At 44.6% G+C, this 17,521-nt stretch overlaps 1 protein-coding gene and 1 long non-coding RNA gene across 3 annotated transcripts; one reads left to right on the top strand and one right to left on the bottom strand.

Annotated features, from left to right (window-relative positions):
• Positions 1-5,217: 5,217 nt before the first annotated feature.
• Positions 5,218-9,563, bottom strand: LOC310837981 (E3 ubiquitin-protein ligase TRIM11-like). Of its 2 annotated transcripts, XM_083725268.1 has the most exons (5): positions 9,129-9,563; positions 8,597-8,827; positions 7,472-8,101; positions 6,271-6,303; positions 5,218-5,866 (listed from the first exon to the last, which is right to left on the bottom strand). In XM_083725268.1, the coding sequence occupies exons 3-5, from the start codon at positions 7,632-7,634 to the stop codon at positions 5,349-5,351; spliced, it is 714 nt and encodes a 237-aa protein (XP_083581394.1). In that variant the 5' UTR covers positions 7,635-8,101; positions 8,597-8,827; positions 9,129-9,563; the 3' UTR covers positions 5,218-5,348. The 2 variants fall into 2 exon arrangements, with proteins under 2 accessions (XP_083581394.1, XP_083581393.1); XM_083725267.1 differs by lacking the exons at positions 8,597-8,827; positions 9,129-9,563 and having other exon boundaries at positions 7,472-8,565.
• Positions 9,404-15,385, top strand: LOC310838286. The gene is made up of 2 exons (XR_014560890.1): positions 9,404-9,499; positions 15,175-15,385. It is a non-coding gene; the product is annotated as an uncharacterized lncRNA (long non-coding RNA).
• Positions 15,386-17,521: the final 2,136 nt, after the last annotated feature.

The following is a 17,521-nucleotide window of genomic DNA, read 5'->3' as shown; positions in this document are numbered from 1 at the left end:
CTCTATTAGCCTTTGCCCTGCTTCGTTTTGATCTCCAAGGCCAAACTTGCCAGTTGTTCCTTTTATCTCTTGACTCCCTACTTTAGCATTCCAATCCCCTATAATGAGAAGAACATCCTTCTTTGGTGTCACTTCTATAAGGTCTTGTAAGTCTTCATAGAATTGGTCAATTTCAGTTTCTTCAGCACAAGTAGTTGGTGCATAAACTTGGATTACTGTGATGTTAAAAGGTCTGCCTTGGATTCGTATCGAGATCATTCTATCATTTTTGAGATTGCATCCCAGTACAGCTTTCACCACTCTTTTGTTGACTATGAGGGCCACTCCATTTCTTTTACGGGTTTCTTGACCACAGTAGTAGATATGATGGTCATCCGAACTGAATTCACCCATTCCCGTCCATTTTAGTTCACTGATGCCCAGGATGTCAATATTTATTCTTGCCATCTCATTTTTGACCACCTCCAACTTACCCAGGTTCATGGTTCTTACATTCCAGGTTCCTATGCAATATTTTTCTTTACAGCATTGGACTTTCCTTTCGCTTCCAGGCATATCCGCAACTGAGCGTCCTTTCGGCTTTGGCCCAGCTGCTTCATCAGCTCTGGATCTACTTGTACTTGCCCTCCGCTCTTCCCCAGTAGCATGTTGGACGCCTTCCGACCTGAGGGGCTCATCTTCCAGCGTCATATCTTTTATATGCCTGTTGTCTTTGTCCATGGAGTTTTCTTGGCAGGGATACTGGAGTGGCTTGCCGGTTCCTCCTCCAGGTGGATCACGTTTGGTCAAAACTCTCCACTATGACCTGTTCATCTTGGGTGCCCTGCTCGGCATAGTTCATAGCTTCTCTGAGTTCTTCAAGCCCCTTCGCCACGGCAAGGCAGTGATCCATGAACTGTTTCCTTAAAGACCCCCAAATCCTCCTTTGCCTCAGAATCACGACTGCCCTTTCCTGTCAGAGTATTCCCTCTAAGGACCCTTTTTCCTGTAAACACTGTGTGGAACTGTGTCTTTTCTATCTTTATCAGTGTTCTGTGATTCAGAACCTGAGACCATATACTGTGAATTCGCAGCTCTACCCCCTGTCAGAAGAAGAATCCCTCTCCCAGACCCCATGAATCTCTCACGCCTTCTCTCACTTCACTTCAACTGCCTCCCTTGGAACTCTGGCCAATCAGGAGCTGTTGCTAGGCAGCTTTGCAGGCAGGGAGGGGGTGACTTAACCAGCTCAGTAGACAAACTTTTCCGTCATAGAAGCTCCCCCTCAAACCCCAATCATTAAAATAGAATAAAATTGTGGTGGGCGAAAAGCATGAAACAGGGTATCTGAATGGGTGGTTGTGCCCAGGGGCGCATCACTGGGGACTCCAGCACCACCAAACAGCAGCCCATAAATATAAAGTCCTTTGGGCATCATCAGTCTGAGGGGTGAGCTTACTTCACTCCTCAGTTTGTAGTCCACACTCAAGGCTGCCAGGAAAAAACAGAGTAACTCTGGTATCCTCACAATATCATTTATTGCTATCTTGCGTGGGAAGACACACTTTGCTTCGCAGGAGCCGCATTACATCCAAAGCCTCTCTCCACTCCAAGAATTGAGAGGCAAGCCCTGCCCAGGCATCATGCTTCACTTGCCTGGGCCTTTCCCCTTGAATTTGAACTCTCGCCCTGGGCAAATTATCTCCGCAGCCTTTGTTTTTTTTAAAAATAATATTTATTACTTTTAAACACTACAAAAAAAAGAGAAAGAGAAAAGAAGAAAAAAGAAAACAATACAATACAATGTATAAACATTACACAACACAACACTAACACAATAAACTAAATAAAGCCAAACAAAAACACATCATACAGTTTCAATGTCATATCTTTCATTTACTTGTTTCAACGACCTCCTCACACCTCCCTTTTTGTATTCCACTTCTGTTAATTGTTTCAGCAACTTATCTTAACATATTCTAACCTTCTTTTTCCCTAATACTCTAATAATCTATCTAGACTTAATTCCTTATAACATTTCTCTTGTATGCCTCAGGCCAGGGGTCAGCAACCTTTTTCAGCCGTGGGCCTTTTTCAGCCACTTGTCCCTCAGAACTTGGGGGGGGGGGCAGCCGATTTTTGGGGGGGCGGGGAATGAACGAATTCCTGTGCCCCACAAATAAGCCAGAGATGCATTTTAAATAAAAGCACACATTCTCCTCATGTGAAAACACCAGGCAGGCCCCACAAATAAGCCAGAGATGCATTTTAAATAAAAGGACACATTCTCCTCATGTGAAAACACCAGGCAGGCCCCACAAATAAGCCAGAGATGCATTTAAAATAAAAGGACACATTCTCCTCATGTATAAACACTAGGCAGGCCCCACAAATAAGCCAGAGATGCATTTTTAAAAAAGGACACATTTGACTCATGTAAAAGCACGCTGATTCCTGGACTGTCTGTGGGCCGGATTGAGAAGGCGAATGGGCCAGATCCGGCCCCCGGGCCTTAGGTTGCCTACCCCTGCCTCAGGCCCTGCTCTCTTCACAGAGAACGTGATCAGAAGCTACCATGGCTGAGCTCTCCCTTCCCTGACAGAGGCAGCAGGCCCCCGAATCACAGGGAAGTGCGCGCATGAGAATGCTGCAGGGCTCAGGGCCAGGCTTATGGGCTTCCTCCATCTTCCCCAAGTCCCTTCAGCATCTCCACAGAACTCTTTCTTTGCAATGAAGCCTTTGGCTTTCCATCCCTCGGTGGACCTGTTCAACTGCAGCTTTTCTCTCTAACGATCAGGGGTCAGCAAACTTTTTCAGCAGGGGGCCGGCCCACTGTCCCTCAGACCTTGTGGGGGGCCGGACTATATGGGGGGGTGAACGAATTCCAATGCCCCACAAATAACCCAGAGATGCATTTTAAATAAAAGGACACATTCTACTCATGTAAAAACAATAGGCAGGCCCCACAAATAACCCAGAGAAGCATTTTAAATAAAAGGACACATTCTACTCATGTAAAATCTGATTCCCGGACCATCCATGAGCCGGATTGAGAAGGCGATTGGGCCGCATCCAACCCCTGGGCCTTAGGTTGCCTACCCATGCTCTAGATCAGTGTTTCCCAACCTTTGGTCTCCAGCTGTTTTTGGACTACAATTCCCATCATCCCTAGCTAGCAAGACCAGTGGTCAGGGATGATGGGAATTGTAGTCCAAAAACAGCTGGAGACCAAAGGTTGGGAAACACTGATCTAGATCAAGTGAGAGGAATCTTTAGCCCTCCTGATGCTGCTAGCCAGTGTGGTGTCGTGGTTAGAGTATTGGAGTAGGAGACCCGGGTTGAAATTCGCACTGAGCCTTCAAGCTCACTGGGTGACCACTCACTGCCTCTCAGCCTAATCCATCTCGCAGGGTTTTTGTTGGAGAAAAGGGTGGGGTAATGAATGAATGAATGCATAGAACTACAATTCCCATAATTCCCAGCAAGCATTGGCAATGGGAGTTTTGTTTAATGGCCCCCGAGGGAAGCAAACTGCCCTGAGATCTTTTGTTGAAGGGTGGTATATAAATCTAATTAATAAATAAGGGTCAACGGTTCCCCCGACTTCCTGCTCTACATGACTGTTTTGATGGACAGATCAGCAGCCGCTTGGAAATTCTGAAGGAGAGGGAAACAGTTCTGGTCTACAAAGCAGAAACAGAAATTGAAAGCACCTGTTTGTCAGTATCAGTAGGACTGGGAAATGAATGAGTCCTAGAAGCATGGGCGTAGCCAAGGGGGGCAGGATAAATATACATAGCAAACTGAGCTTCTGCCCCCCCAAAACCCTGCCCCCCTAACAAAAAACCTGAATACGCTCATGCCTAGAAACAATTTTGGGGGGGGGCGGTTAAATATTAAAATAATAATAATAATAATAATAATAATAATAATAATAATAATACTTTTATTCATACACGACCCATCCAGCTGGGTTTGGGGTCTGGAGCACCTTTTCCTACAACAGATTATACACCCCCATACGCTGTTTGAAGATCCAGTAAAATCTCTCATAATGTTGCAGAAATAAATGGATGCACATTACCATGCGCCCCCAAGAGGGGGTTGCCAAGGTTTGCTTTGTCTCTTTTTAAAAAAGAGAAGATTTATGGGTTGTCGTTTGGTCCTGCAGTCCCCAGTGACGCACCCTTGGGCACACCCACCGCTACTTTATTCTATTTTAATGAATGGTATTGCGGGGGGCTTCCTGTATTTTGAGAGGGGCTGGCCAGGGTCTTTTTTTGTCTCTTTAAAAATAAGAATGTTCTAGGCATTTCCCCTCTTGCTGGGGGTTTCTGAGATCATCCCGCCTGAAGTATTAGAAATCCCCCAGGCAGGTTTTACAACTGGCGCAGGTCCAATTGCGACCACGTCAATTCTGGATGGCCTCTCTAGCTAGCTTTCTTCTTTTTAATTTTTTTTTTTACTTGTAAAATCAAATAAAAACTAAGGAAGAGAAAAGATTATCACATTACCAAATAAGAGAGATTTCTCTGAATCCCTCGACTTCCCACCTTCCCCTCCATGAGTCCTATTGTCTACATTTTCAACTACATATTATTACATAATCCATATTTTCTATCTGTCCGTAATATCCATCATATTAGTTACATTACAGGTGTTATTAAAATCCTGCTAATGTTTTCATCTGCTTACAGTGGCCCCCTAAATAAATTATAAACTTTCCCCATTCTTTCTTGAAATTATTGACTTCTTGGTTCCTGAGCTTTCCGGTCAGTTTTGCCAATTTGGAATATTATAACAGCTTGATTTGATTATAACAGCTGGCCCCCCTAGCTTTCTTAGGGAGGTATTCAAAAGAGATTATTTATCAATGTTTTAAAGTGCTGTAAACCTCCTTGAATTTTTTTCTTTAAAATATAAAGTGGTATAAAAACAAAATGAATAGGAATGATAATAAATGGCATTGCCTCTCCCAAAATGGTGCTCATACATTCCATTGTTTTGACTGTAACATAGGTTACATTTGGCGATTCGCTTATATATCTAAACTGCATATATGTTTTGTGAAATTGGTAATTTGTGCTCCCTGCCACGGTTTCCAGGATTGCCAAAGGTGCTCCAGGCCAGAAGTCTTGGAGGATGCCTGATTTAGCCTCAAGCACCTAGATCATGAGGCGAAGCAAGCCAAGCCAAGCAGATATACAATGGAAAAATAAAAAATCTGACACATTCTAGCACTTGTCATCTCTTTAATGCCATCTACACACAGAAGCGCACACAGTCCTTTGATTTTTAAAAAAATCAAGGAACAATCTGGAAGTTACTTTTCCACACATTTCTCTTCCTTTTCTGGAGGGGTGGTCAGGCTAGTGTGTCACCGGAGGCAGTTCAAAGCAAGTTTCTGGCCCCATGCAAAAGATGGGCAGAAGGGGCTCCCCAGAGAATTCAGCGTTGGCAAAGGTCTCGAGTAATTCTCCTGTATCAGCATCAAAAAAGAGAATTTGGCGCCCTGCATAGTTAACAGTCGCCCGGAACCTCCTCAGCTTTGGCGCAGGAGGTGGCAGAGAGCGGCGGGCAGACCTGCCCTTGCCACCTGTCTGCCCCATTCCCCAGATGCCTACACCAGGGTAAAAGCTGTCCAAGCCCTTTCTCCTCACAGACTTCCGGGCGACCCCCACAGCCCAGATGTTCCCAGTTCCTATGGTGACTTCCCAGCAGTGCCTCCCTGCTGTAAACTCCTCACACCCCAGGACAAAGGGACGTCCGCTGAATCTCTCGGGATTGTCCGGCAGTTCTTGATGTGCCTCTCCCCACCTCGCGCTTCGACGATCCTCAGACAGGATCAGGTTGGGATGAGCGGTGTCCGGGTCCAGAGTTACACTTGCTATTGGTGTCGCGAGGAGACAAAGGAAGAGAAAAGAAAAGAGGAATCAGCTGGGAGGATAGACATTGTGAGCTTAGATCCACTCCAGGGATCATTGAGGAAGGGGGTTCATTTCCTGCCTGGACTGTGGGCCTCTCCGCGGCTTCGCTGTTAGGGTGGCCCAGCTTTGGCCCTCTGTCCAATTTCAAAAGCTCTTTGAAGCAACCATTCCCTCTCCCAATAGCCAACTGACCAAGGACGAAGAAGGGGAGCAATAGAAAGGCTGGGATCTCAGAAAAGGAGTGACTTTGGACTCTGTTTCTGTCCACTGTGGCCCCACCAGCTTTCGGCACATGGGCCCCAACAGCTCCCCCCGATGGATAACTATGATTGATTGATTGATTGATTGAGGCTCCTCAGCTTACCTTTCTGCAGAGAGAGTCCTGATGTTAGAGTGCCTGTGAAAGGGAAAGCAAGAGAGATTAAGCATCAGACCGTCCTGCTGTTAATGAATGTTATAGCACAGAAAAGAGTCAGCTGATATCATTGTTTAGTCATAATCCCCTTTCTTGTAAACTGAAGCCATTGGTTTGAGTCCTACCCTCCAGAGCGGGAGAAGACAATCTTGCTCCATCTTACATGCCCTTTAGATATTTGAAGATGGCTATCATCTCGTCCTCTCAGTCTGCTCTTCTCCAGGCTAAACATACCCAACTCCCTCAACCATTCCTCGGTTTCAGGAACCTTGTTTGTATTTTCACTTGTTTCCAAACTGACTTCTGCTTATGAGATCTTTCGTCTCTCTCAGCATACACAAGGGTAAGTACTATCTTCTTTTGAAAATCTGCCTCCTAAGGTTATTGCCTTAAAGCGTTGGAGACTAAGGTCTGGCTAAACTTGTGTTATGACATAGTGTCACTGAAAACACCAAAAAACTGATCATTTACATCTTGAAATCCAGAACATGGGAAGTCCAATTGAAATTAATTAATTTGGACTCTATAATTGGCTGTATTTTTTTTTGTTTTTTAATGTGGTAAGATGTGGCTTGATTTGTTATTAATATGGATCCCCCCTCTTTATTGGAAAATGAATAAAAATTATTTACCAAAAATTAAAACTACCGAACTGATCATTATATCCATCACTATATTGTTGCACACAAACCCCCTGGCCGATTTTAGTGGGCCGTAAGTCATACAAAGCTTCAGCCACAGAAGTGTGTGAGTTTTTTCAAGTGTTCCTGCATAAATCTGCATGTGGATGAGACACTGTTGCTGAAGAAATAAACATGTTGCCGTCATGCTTAGATGATGAAGACCAGAGAGTAGGAAGTTGTGGCCTTCACAATGTTGTTGGACTCTGATTATCAGCAGGGCTGATGGGAGTTGGAGTCCAAAACAAGCAGAAGGCACCAGGCTGAGAGAGGCAGTCTCAGCAAATGGCATTTTGAGCTGTGGTTAGAGGACCTCCTTTCCCCCTCAGTGAAATTTAAAGTTACCTTCCCTACTGACCCTCAAGTTCAATTTTTCTGGCTCTCCTAGCATTATGGAGGACTGCTTGAGTTTTCCCTCAACCCCATATGGACCAATTCAATATCCAGCATGAAATTCTTGCAGCCATTACCTTTGAACTGCTCCACAACAGCTTCCAGAAATGGATTTATATCATGGAGGTCCCAAACTTTCCACACCAATTCAGGAGGGAAAATTTTGGGAGGCTCAAATGTCTGTCTCCCCTCATGCCTGTGGAGAAATAAAAGGTTTAAGTATGCCAGCTGGCTCTCCATCCAACCTCAAATTCCCAAAGGAACCAATAGGAGGAGAGGGGAGAGGATTACAAAGGTCTCAAGAAACTGGCTGGTCAGATTCAAGGTGAATAATAAGAGGACAGCTGAAACGTCTATTGAAATAAGCAGTGCAGGGAATAAAAGTGTGAACAACGGTTTGTTGCTTTCTTAGATACATCCCTGTTTTGGAAGACGGTTGAGACTATCAGGTGGAAACAGAAAGAAAGGAAAGAGAATCAGAATAAACGAGAGATAGAAACTGAGAAAAGGAAGTTTGGAAGTGAAAATAGGAACTTTAGAAAAAGTGGGCCCCTATTGATTTGTTAAAAGTTGGAGGTCACAAAGACCCATACTGTCCCCTTGGGAACAACGGGTGTTTTTCCTGCAGTCCACATCCTTCACAGAACCGCAGAGCGCAAAGGAAAAGAAGAGGGATCTGCTTACCTCTGCAAAGTACTTCTAATATCCTGCAGGGGAAACAGAAAAAGAAGAGAACTCAGCATCCACGACTGGCCATACATCAAAGCCCACGCCCCATGCCTCGGTCCAAGCAGGGTAATGTCATAAAATCAGAACACAGCCTCTTAAATGAAGCCCTGAGCAGGAACAAAAGGGGACCAGTAAAGGATCAGACCAAGGGATCCACCCAGTCCAGTCCCCTCTTGGCAAGAGCAGCTTCGGGAAAGCTCACAAACAGGCCAGGAAAGCAACATCACTAATTTGGGAGCCAGCAGCAGACCCATCATCAGCCAAGAGCAGAAACCATCTGATTCCATCATCGTTAAGTAACAAATTAAGGTGCACATTCTCTGCTTGTCCTCTTAAATGCTCCTGCACCTAAAATAAGAGAACCAGCTACCAGCTCCACAAAACCAAGCAATGTGATTTGTGAATAATGATAGAGGCAGAGACTGGTCTGGTTGTGGCCTTGGCCTGGAGAAAAGCTTGAGCTGTTGTCCTACCTGCAGAAGTTCACTGGGGGGCTGCTGAAGCTTCTCCTCCAGCTCCCGGATGATATTTTGAAGAGAGTCAAGTTTTCTGGAGAGCCAGCCCAGCTTCTCATTCGATTTCCTCGCAATCTCATCCTCCACCTCTTCCATCTGCTTCAGCAGCTGGTTTTCCCATTTTTCCAAAAACAAGTGTAGCTGCTTAAACTCACCCTTCATCTTCTGCCTACCTGATATTACTTTTCTCTGGAAGAAACAGGTGGAAAGAAAAACAGGCTGTTAGCAACATTGCCACTCCTTCTGCAGCATAAAGAGGGTTTGAGGATTACTGCAGGGGAACAGGCTGGGTGCTTCTGAATTTTTAGATTTTCATAGATGATGCATCAGTTTTCAAGCAAAGGAAAAATTTCCTTCCAGTCAGAATAGGCTTCCCCCCAAAAATAGGCATCTAAAAGTGTAGACCTTCCTGATGGCTTCAGGTTGTTATTTTAATTCTCTCCCAAGCATTAATTATTTTTCTTTACTTCCCAGTAAGAGCGACACTTACAACCAAGAATAAACTTTGCTTTCCTGTCCATGTTTTTTTCGCCTGAATTTCTGCCTCCTCCTTCTTCAGAGTCTTCAGGAACCCGCAGAGCTGATCCTGAAAAGAAAAACCAAAGTTCTCATTTGGGTCCTGGTGAGAGGTTTATTGGAGATAATCATCAAAATCATCGTTGAGACAGACAGAAGAAAAGGAAAGCGAGAGGACAGTTGAATTATGTTATTGTTCCCCGGTTTCTGAGACTGCAGAGCCTGCTTCTGCCATCCAGAGTATTGAGCCTACGACAGATGCAACTGATGAGTGTTATGGAGAAATGTTGAGAAAAGATCCAGAAAGCTCCTTCTCCAGAAAATGTCATTCTCTTTCTATCACAGGTTGGATTTCCTTCTTTTTTAAAATTATCATTCAAACAAATTGCCCACTAATGCAAATAAAAGCAACCATACTGCAGGATGGGTATGGTGGCTGAGAAAGTGTTGTCATGTTTGTCCTGGAAAGCATTGTTGATATTCTAACATGCCAGGAGCGGAAGAGTTTATGTCAACCCTGAAGTCTAGGATTGCTATGAAGTCTTAGTCCCTGCGGGTTATTTTTTTTAGGAAATGCAGTTGTGGGGGTTAGTTGATTGTTGCAGCACTGGGGCCGGTAGGGGTTCGTTAAAGCTGTTGGAATACACTGCTTGCACTGCAAGCCTAAGATCAAACACCAGTGGTGACCTACATTAACACAACTGGTTTAAAACTCATGACTCTTGAGTTCTTTGCATAGTTTAGGGCTGGCAACAGGAGAAAGGAGGGTTGTTTTATGCCTCTAATGCTTTTGTTGTTGTTGAAAGACAGTACTTGTATATATAAATAGAATTACTGACATGGAAATACCACCAAGAAGGGAAAACTGCACCTCTTGATCTGAGCCATCACAATATTTTTTGTCCTTTATAACAGCAAGCATCTCTGAGATGCCCAAAACACCAGCCTTCTAGGTTTTATTATTTGCTTGCCTTTCTAAAGCAATTGTACATTTCTTTCCATTCCAAAATAAATTGATGTACCGGTATTAATTCTTTCCATTTTTTTCAATGCTTCCTCTGCTATTAGTATTATCAGATTCTGAAAGGGGAAATTCAGTTTGCACTCATTTTGGCTGCATTTATTTTCCCTAGAAAAGCCAACTTAACATCGCTCAATCTTTCTAGATCAGCTTAATTTTTATTTTACCTAATCATACCTAATATACACATCTAGTGGAGTCTTATAAGGCAAAGCAAGTCTCAGTCCCGTAAAAGCCAATATCTGTCTTAGGATGTGTAAAATATAATTAGATGAGAGGCCTCCTGAGCACGTGCAGAGTCAGTTGACAGCAGATTGCATCCCTCACACCTAGAATTAGAGGAATAAACGCTCACTCAGAGGAGACAGTGGTTTGCAGACAGGCTTTAACCTTGATCACTAACTCGCTCAGTTTTGTTAGAGCATGGTGCTTATAACATGAAGGTTGCAGGTTCGATCCCCTTATGGGACAACTGCATATTCCTGCATTGAGGGTTGGACTAAATGATCCTCAGGATCCTTCCAAGTCTACAATCTATGATTTTAATTCCCATCATTTATACTAGCCGTTCCTATGAATGGTTCATTCTTACCTTGTAGTCTTGGACGGTTTCTTCCACAGGAACCACCCTGTGGCCGCTGTGCCCTTGGGATGTGTCACACTCCCCACAGAAGGGGGCTTCGTCATCTCGGCAAAAGAGGTCCAGGGTCTTCTGGTGCCTCTGACATTCCGAGTGCCTCCTTTGAGCATCTCTCTCCTCAGAATGATCCCACTCACTGATGATTCCAACCATATTTGTGAGAAGCCTGTTTCGCTTGTAGTCTGTTTTGACAGCCTTTCTGCACTCGGGGCACCTGGTTTTCTTACCAGACTCCTCCCAGCACCTCAAGATGCAGCTTTCGCAGAAGTTGTGCCTGCAGCCCAGTTCCACCGGGCGAGTAAAGTAACTGAGGCAGATGGAGCAGGTAACTTCACTCCGGATCCTCTTCCTGTACCTCTCCTCAGACATGGCTCCACTCCTGTTGAGAGGGACCACACTCCTTCTCCAGAAGCAGCCGCACCTGGAAGAGAGATGGAGCAGAGTTAGGATCCCTGCGAACTTTAATCTGAAATGGGAAATGTAAGCTCTGCTCCATCCGCCTGGACCTTCTCAGCAGTGGGACCCGCCCTGTGCAACACCCTCCCATCAGATGTCAAGGAGATGAAAGAAATACACAACTTTTAGACGATATAGAAGGCAGGCCTGTATTGGGAAGCTTTTCATGTTTGATGTTTTATATGTGGGATGAAAGAAATGCATCTCCTACACCCTGGAAAGAAAGATGATCACCCTCCCTCAAGTATTTAGGAAAGGCAAATCTCATCACAAGAACTACAAAGGGGGACAGATTCCTCCTCGCCAGAAGAGCCATGGAGTCTGTTGCTCAGTGGGTATCAGGCCCCACCACGCGCACCGCAGCTGGAGCCCAGACCCCGCGCGATTGGGGGGATTCCCTGCAGCATCACCCCCTGGCCAGCCAATCGGCTGGTTCTGAGGGCGTGGCCTGCCTTATTTAAGGCGGGAGGGGCTCTCCCTCTTTGCCGCCTGCCAGCTATTCCGGTTTTTTGCCTCCCTCCAGCCCTATAAGGTTTTCGTCCTGCATATGCTTTGTAGACCAAAGGTCCTAGCTCAATTCTTAAAATCTCCAGGAAGCATTAGGAGGGACTCATGTCTGGAACCTGAACTGCAATTGCCCAATGTTTTCCCCCATGGACAGCTGCAAAATTGCCGGTGGTCTTGGCAAACCACTTAATGAGTTGCTTTGGTTTGATTCCTGAATTGTAGGGGGTTAGTCTAGATAACCCTTGGGTCCCTTTCAACTCTGCAATTCTACGATTCTATTATTTTCTTGCCTGTTTTAGCAATTCCAATGCACTGTGTTCAATGGTTTTGAATTGCATTCTGTTGTTTCATATATATATATTAAAATACCCCGCAAATTGCAAGGAATTTTAATACGTTTGCAATTTGCATTCCAGGTAGTTCAAAATTTAATGCAATAAAAATGTAAGAAACATGGCAATAAAAAATACAATCGAAAATCAACATGGATATTTAATTTACCACCTCAGTTAAACTTGCCATTGAAGTTTTTCGGCATGTGGAAAAACCCTGGTCCAGAAACAGCTTCCTTTGTATTTTATTTTAACACAAACACCACTTTAAAAAAAAAAATCTCTAGGCAGTTTACAATAAAGATTTATGTTTAAAGGACATGGGAGAGGAGGTAAACCGGGGGCTGGATGTGAGAGAGGCACTTTTAACTTCATTTTTAAAAATCATCACGAGAATGGTTCCCATGATGTAGATCACAAGAGGACGCCGTATTATTTGCCGCGTTTCTTAGGTGCTGTGTACAAAAACTTGGCTCTTACCGAATTAGCAAGGTAAAAGATGGAGAGGTTAAATCGGCTAAAATCCAGGTGTAAACACAAAGCAAAACCGCGCGCACTAGGAGAATCCTAAAATGCTCAACACAAATAGGAGCAGTTCCTGACCAATCGTGGGAAGTGCTAAAAAGAGCGTGGATGGCGCTGGAATTTTGGGGAGCTAAACTCCCCCACCCGCGCGCCCCAAAAAGCCGCACCCGGAGATGCCGGATTTGAACCCGGGACCTTCTGCACGCAAAGCCGATGAGAGAAGACGGACACACAGATTGAAGTTCCGGCTTCTTGAGATATTCCTCTGCCTCTCCCCCCGCCCCGCTCCGTTTTTCTTCCTAATTTAACAGCAATTTCTAAGAAATCTGAACCCTTCATTTCATATACAGGTTTTCTATAGCTCACTCAGCTCGCGGAAAGAGACCTGCAGTCCCAATTATTTTAAAGAATCGCCAGTGATGTCGAGGAAGGACAAAACCGAGGCCAGGGGGAAAGAACCACCGTCATTCATCTTCCCATCGCTAAATAAAACGCACCCACACGTGTCCTGTACCCGTGACGACATCTCCGCGCAAAGGGCACGGAAAGGACCCTGCAGCGTTACGCGCGAACTTTCTGAGACTTAAATCTCGCTGAACTCCTTTATGTTAGGAAACAAATATGGATGCTGAATTTGTAATTTTGTTTGTAATTTTTCTTTTTCTTTTTTTCTTTGGTTTTGGGAATAAAATTATTTTTTTAAAAAATCTCGCTCAACTCCTTGATCGGGGTCTGCAAATGGGGTCCGAGAATAAATTTACCTTTATTTTTCCGAGTCCGGGCAGAGCAGAGATAGGGAGCAAAGGAAAGAGAGGAGGTATTGCAAAATAAAAGCCATTCACACGACTGTGTACACGTATCTTCCGCGCGACATACTGGGGAAAAGGGTCCTGCTGGGTGAGGCGCGCCTATTGCGCAATGAATCTCTCTCACCTTAGAGATCTTGAGGAAGGAGATCGGTGAGCAAAGCGGGTCCGAGCCGGAAAATCCTTCCGTCTCCACGTCCGGCCAAAGCAGGAATTCGTAGCGCTCCTAATCCGGCGGAGAAAGGAGCAAGGGGACCCCTTTTTGCCTGATCCGGAGCAGCTCTGTTGAGCAGCAAGAGGAGGAGCCGGAGCAGCAGGCAAGGAAATCAAAATCGCCGCCGCGAGAAAAGGAGCCAGTCAGAGACTGCAACTCTGTTGATGAATGGATATTGAGTTTGTGAATGGATAGGCGGGGGCGGGGCAACGCCGCTTCACTCGGCAGCCAATCAGCTCTTGAGGGGCTCCAAAGTGCAGATCTGCGATTCTTTCCATATACCGGTATATGGAGAATTGAGGCAATCGTAATCAGGGAGCCAATCAATTCAGGCAAGGTCGCATCCCTGCTTTTATTCTGCATTCAAAGAGGAGATGCGTGTCTGCATTTCAGAAAAGCATTTTATTGCATGATGTTCACATATAATAAATATAATTTAAAATGCAATCAGCAACAACCATAGCTTCTGGTTATCATTGCTTTGTGGGGAGCGGGAGCGGAACAGCAGTTTAAAGTTAGGACCGATAGTTCAGAGCATGTTTATGGGTTTTGGAGCCCAGAATTTCGTTGTCAGCAATATGCTGATGACACCCAGCTCTGTGTCTCCTTTACAGCATCTCCCGGTGAGGCAGCGCGTGTCCTGGACTTAGAAATGGACTGAATAAGGTAAACCCCGATGCACATAATCGATCGCACGAAACAGCACACGCACACCCTTTGAAGGGCAGCGTCCACCAACTTTGGGGCTGGCCGCCTCAAATGCTTTATATTTTATTGGACTTGGCTCCTATGCCGGAGACAAACTTTGCAGATTTTGATCCTATCAGGCTGGGACTCCCTTAGGCATTGGGAGGGGCTAAGCATCTGCAGCCCTGGAGGCATCCCCCCCCCTTTTTGCAAAAGCATTACCCCCGCGAGTGGGACTGTGATTGGATCTTGCAATTGAATAAGATACGCTTATCTCTTGCATGGGTGGGATCTCTAATATCCTGAGAGATCCCACCCATCCTGCTCACAACCTCTTTGAACTGTTGCCTTCGGGCAGAAGATACAGGACAATGAAAACACGAACCACACGCCTTCTGAATAGTTTCTATCCAAGAGCTCTGATTGCACTAAATAATGATCTCAGGGCCAGTTGTAAGAAATAGCAAGCAGTGAGTAGTAAGGAATGAGATAGGTTTTAGGTTATGCTATGCTTCTAATAGGTTATGTTATATTCTGGATTATGTTATGTTCTAATAGATTATGTCTGAATAGGATGAGAGTGTTGGAGATATGTGCGAATGTGTATGTGAATCCGGTCTTGGGTGTTTGATTTTCGTTGTTGTGTATACTGTGTATATACGGACAATGACAATAAATTTATCTAAATCTAAGCGGCTGCCTTTCTGTCTTGCCTTGCAAGAATCGCTGCCCTGCTCCAAAGGGTGTGTCTAAATGCAGGGAAGGGCGGGCTAGGGGTTATTGTTCTAATGTATATAGTGGAAATAATTTTTTTTTTAATTGTCCACGTTAGAGGAATGACAGATGAAGATGATGGGCTTTTCAGAGCTAGCCAACCTGACTGGAAGAGTCAGCGACCAGAAGGAGGAGGAGTACCAGGAAGAATGGATGAAATTTAAAGACTATTCACTTAAATCCGTTAAGATGACTTAATTGGAAAAACTGGCAAATATCAGATAGTTTAGGATTTAAATATGTGATGTTAGAGAATAATATGTTTAAAGTTAAAATGGAAAGAAAGAGATGTTAAGTGAATAAGTTAATATTACGAGAAAAATTGGTTTTGGAAAACTGTTACAGTGATATACACTGAAATTCAGCTAGGGGGATTTGAGGAAGTCATTTAACAATGTTTCTAAGATTGGATCAATTTCAGTTATGATTTATGTTTATTTGTTTGTTTAAAATTTTGGAAAATCAATAGAAATTTTGAAAAATAAAAATAAAAATTGTCCATTTTATTGCATGATGTTCACATATAATAGATATAATTTAAAATGCAATCAGCAACAACCATAGCTTCTGGTTATAATTTCTTTGTGGGGAGTGGGAGCGGAACAGCAGCTTAAAGTTAGAACCAATAGTTCAGAGCATGTTTATGTGGTTTGGAGCCCAGAATTTCATTGTCAGCAATATGCTGATGACACCCAGCTCTGGGTCTCCTTTACAGCATCTGCCGGTGAGGCAGCGCATGTCTCATCCCTGCTCTTATTCTGCATTGGGGGGGGGGCGTGTCTGCATTTCAGAAAATCATTTTATTGCATTTTCACAAAAAATCGGTGCTTTTTTCTTAAAAAAAAAGTTTAGGGGTACTCTCACTTTCCTACTCATGTTGAAATACCGCCCCTTAATGAGGCGAAAGTTAGATTCACAAAATGTTTAGGGGTATGCGTCCCCCCAGGAAAAAAGCACTGCCTATAAAAAACATAATTTTCAATCAACGACAACCATAGCTGCTAGTCTGTCCTTTCTTTGGGGGAAGCGGGGTGCAGAATAGCAGCTTGAAGTTAGAACAAAGAGCATGTTTATGGGGTTTGGAGCCCAGAGTTTTGGAGCGCGTTGTCAGTAATATGCTGATTCAGCAGTAATATGATGATTCAACAGCAATATGGTGTTGAAGCACTGATTCTTCAACATCAACTTTGTTGGACTGGTCATGTTGTGTGGATGCCTGATGATCGTCTTCCAAAGCAACTACTCTATTCCAAACTTAAAAGTGGAAAGCGTAATGCTGGTGGTCAACAAAGGAGGTTCAAAGACTCTCTCAAGGCAAATCTAAAAAAATGTAGTATAAACACCGACAACTGGGAAACACTGGCCTGTGAGCGCTGCAATTGGAGAACAGCCTCTACTAAAGGTGTCATGGGATTTGAAGATGATCAAACTCAGGACAAAAGGGAGAAACGTGCTAAGAGGAAGGCACACTTGGCAAACCCTCACCGTGATCAGCTACCACCCGGAAACCTAGGTCCCCACTGTGGAAGGACGTGTGGGTCCAGAATTGGCCTCCAGAGTCACTTACAGACTCACTGTTAAGACTGTGTTCATGGAAGACAATCTTACTCGGCTATAGGTGGTCTCCAAAGAAGAAGAAAGAAGATAATACACAGCATCTGCAGGTCAGGCAGCAAATGTCATGGACTTGGCAATGGACTGGATTAGGTAAACCCCGACCCACATAACTGATCACATGACACAGCACATGTACAGTGGTACCTCAGGTTATGGATGCTTCAGGTTATGTTTTTGAGTTGCGCACTGCGCCGAACCCAGAAGTACCAGAACGGGTTACTTCTGGGTTTCGGCGCTTGCACATGCGCAGAAGCAGACATTGCGGGTTGCGAATGTGCTTCCCGCACAGATCACGTTCGCAACCTGAGGTTCCACTGTACACTGTTTGAAGGGCGACATCCACCAACTTAGGGTGGGGGGCTGACCCCCTCAAATATTTTATAGGAGTTGGTTCCCATGCTGACTCATTTCCCCCTTTTTTTGCAAAAGCGTTACCAGCGGGAGTGGGACTTTGACTGGATCTTCTACTCTTGAACAGCCCATTTGCAATTGAATCTAATACGCTTATCTCTTGCATGAAGCAACAGCCTTCTGGCATGTCTTGCAGGAACAAATTCCTTTCCCCACACAAATAACCCAGAGATGCATTTTAAATTAAAGGACACATACTCATATGAAAAGACACTGATTCCCAGACTGGATTGAGAAGGCAGGGGCCTTAGGTTGCCTACGCCTGGTCTAAAAGAAGGGGAAAGGGTGCCTAGGGGTTGTTTTGTAGGCAGCCCTGGCTACAAGCGCCCCAGGCGAATGGTTCCTCAGGTCCTGGGCCAAGGGGGTGCTTGTGAGGA

This window comes from Podarcis gaigeae (genome assembly GCF_964106915.1).
Source record: "Podarcis gaigeae genome assembly, chromosome: 2".
NCBI lineage: Eukaryota > Metazoa > Chordata > Lepidosauria > Squamata > Lacertidae > Podarcis > Podarcis gaigeae.
The sequence above is the reverse complement of the archived record's forward strand: the minus strand, read 5'-3'. Positions and strand labels throughout refer to the sequence as shown.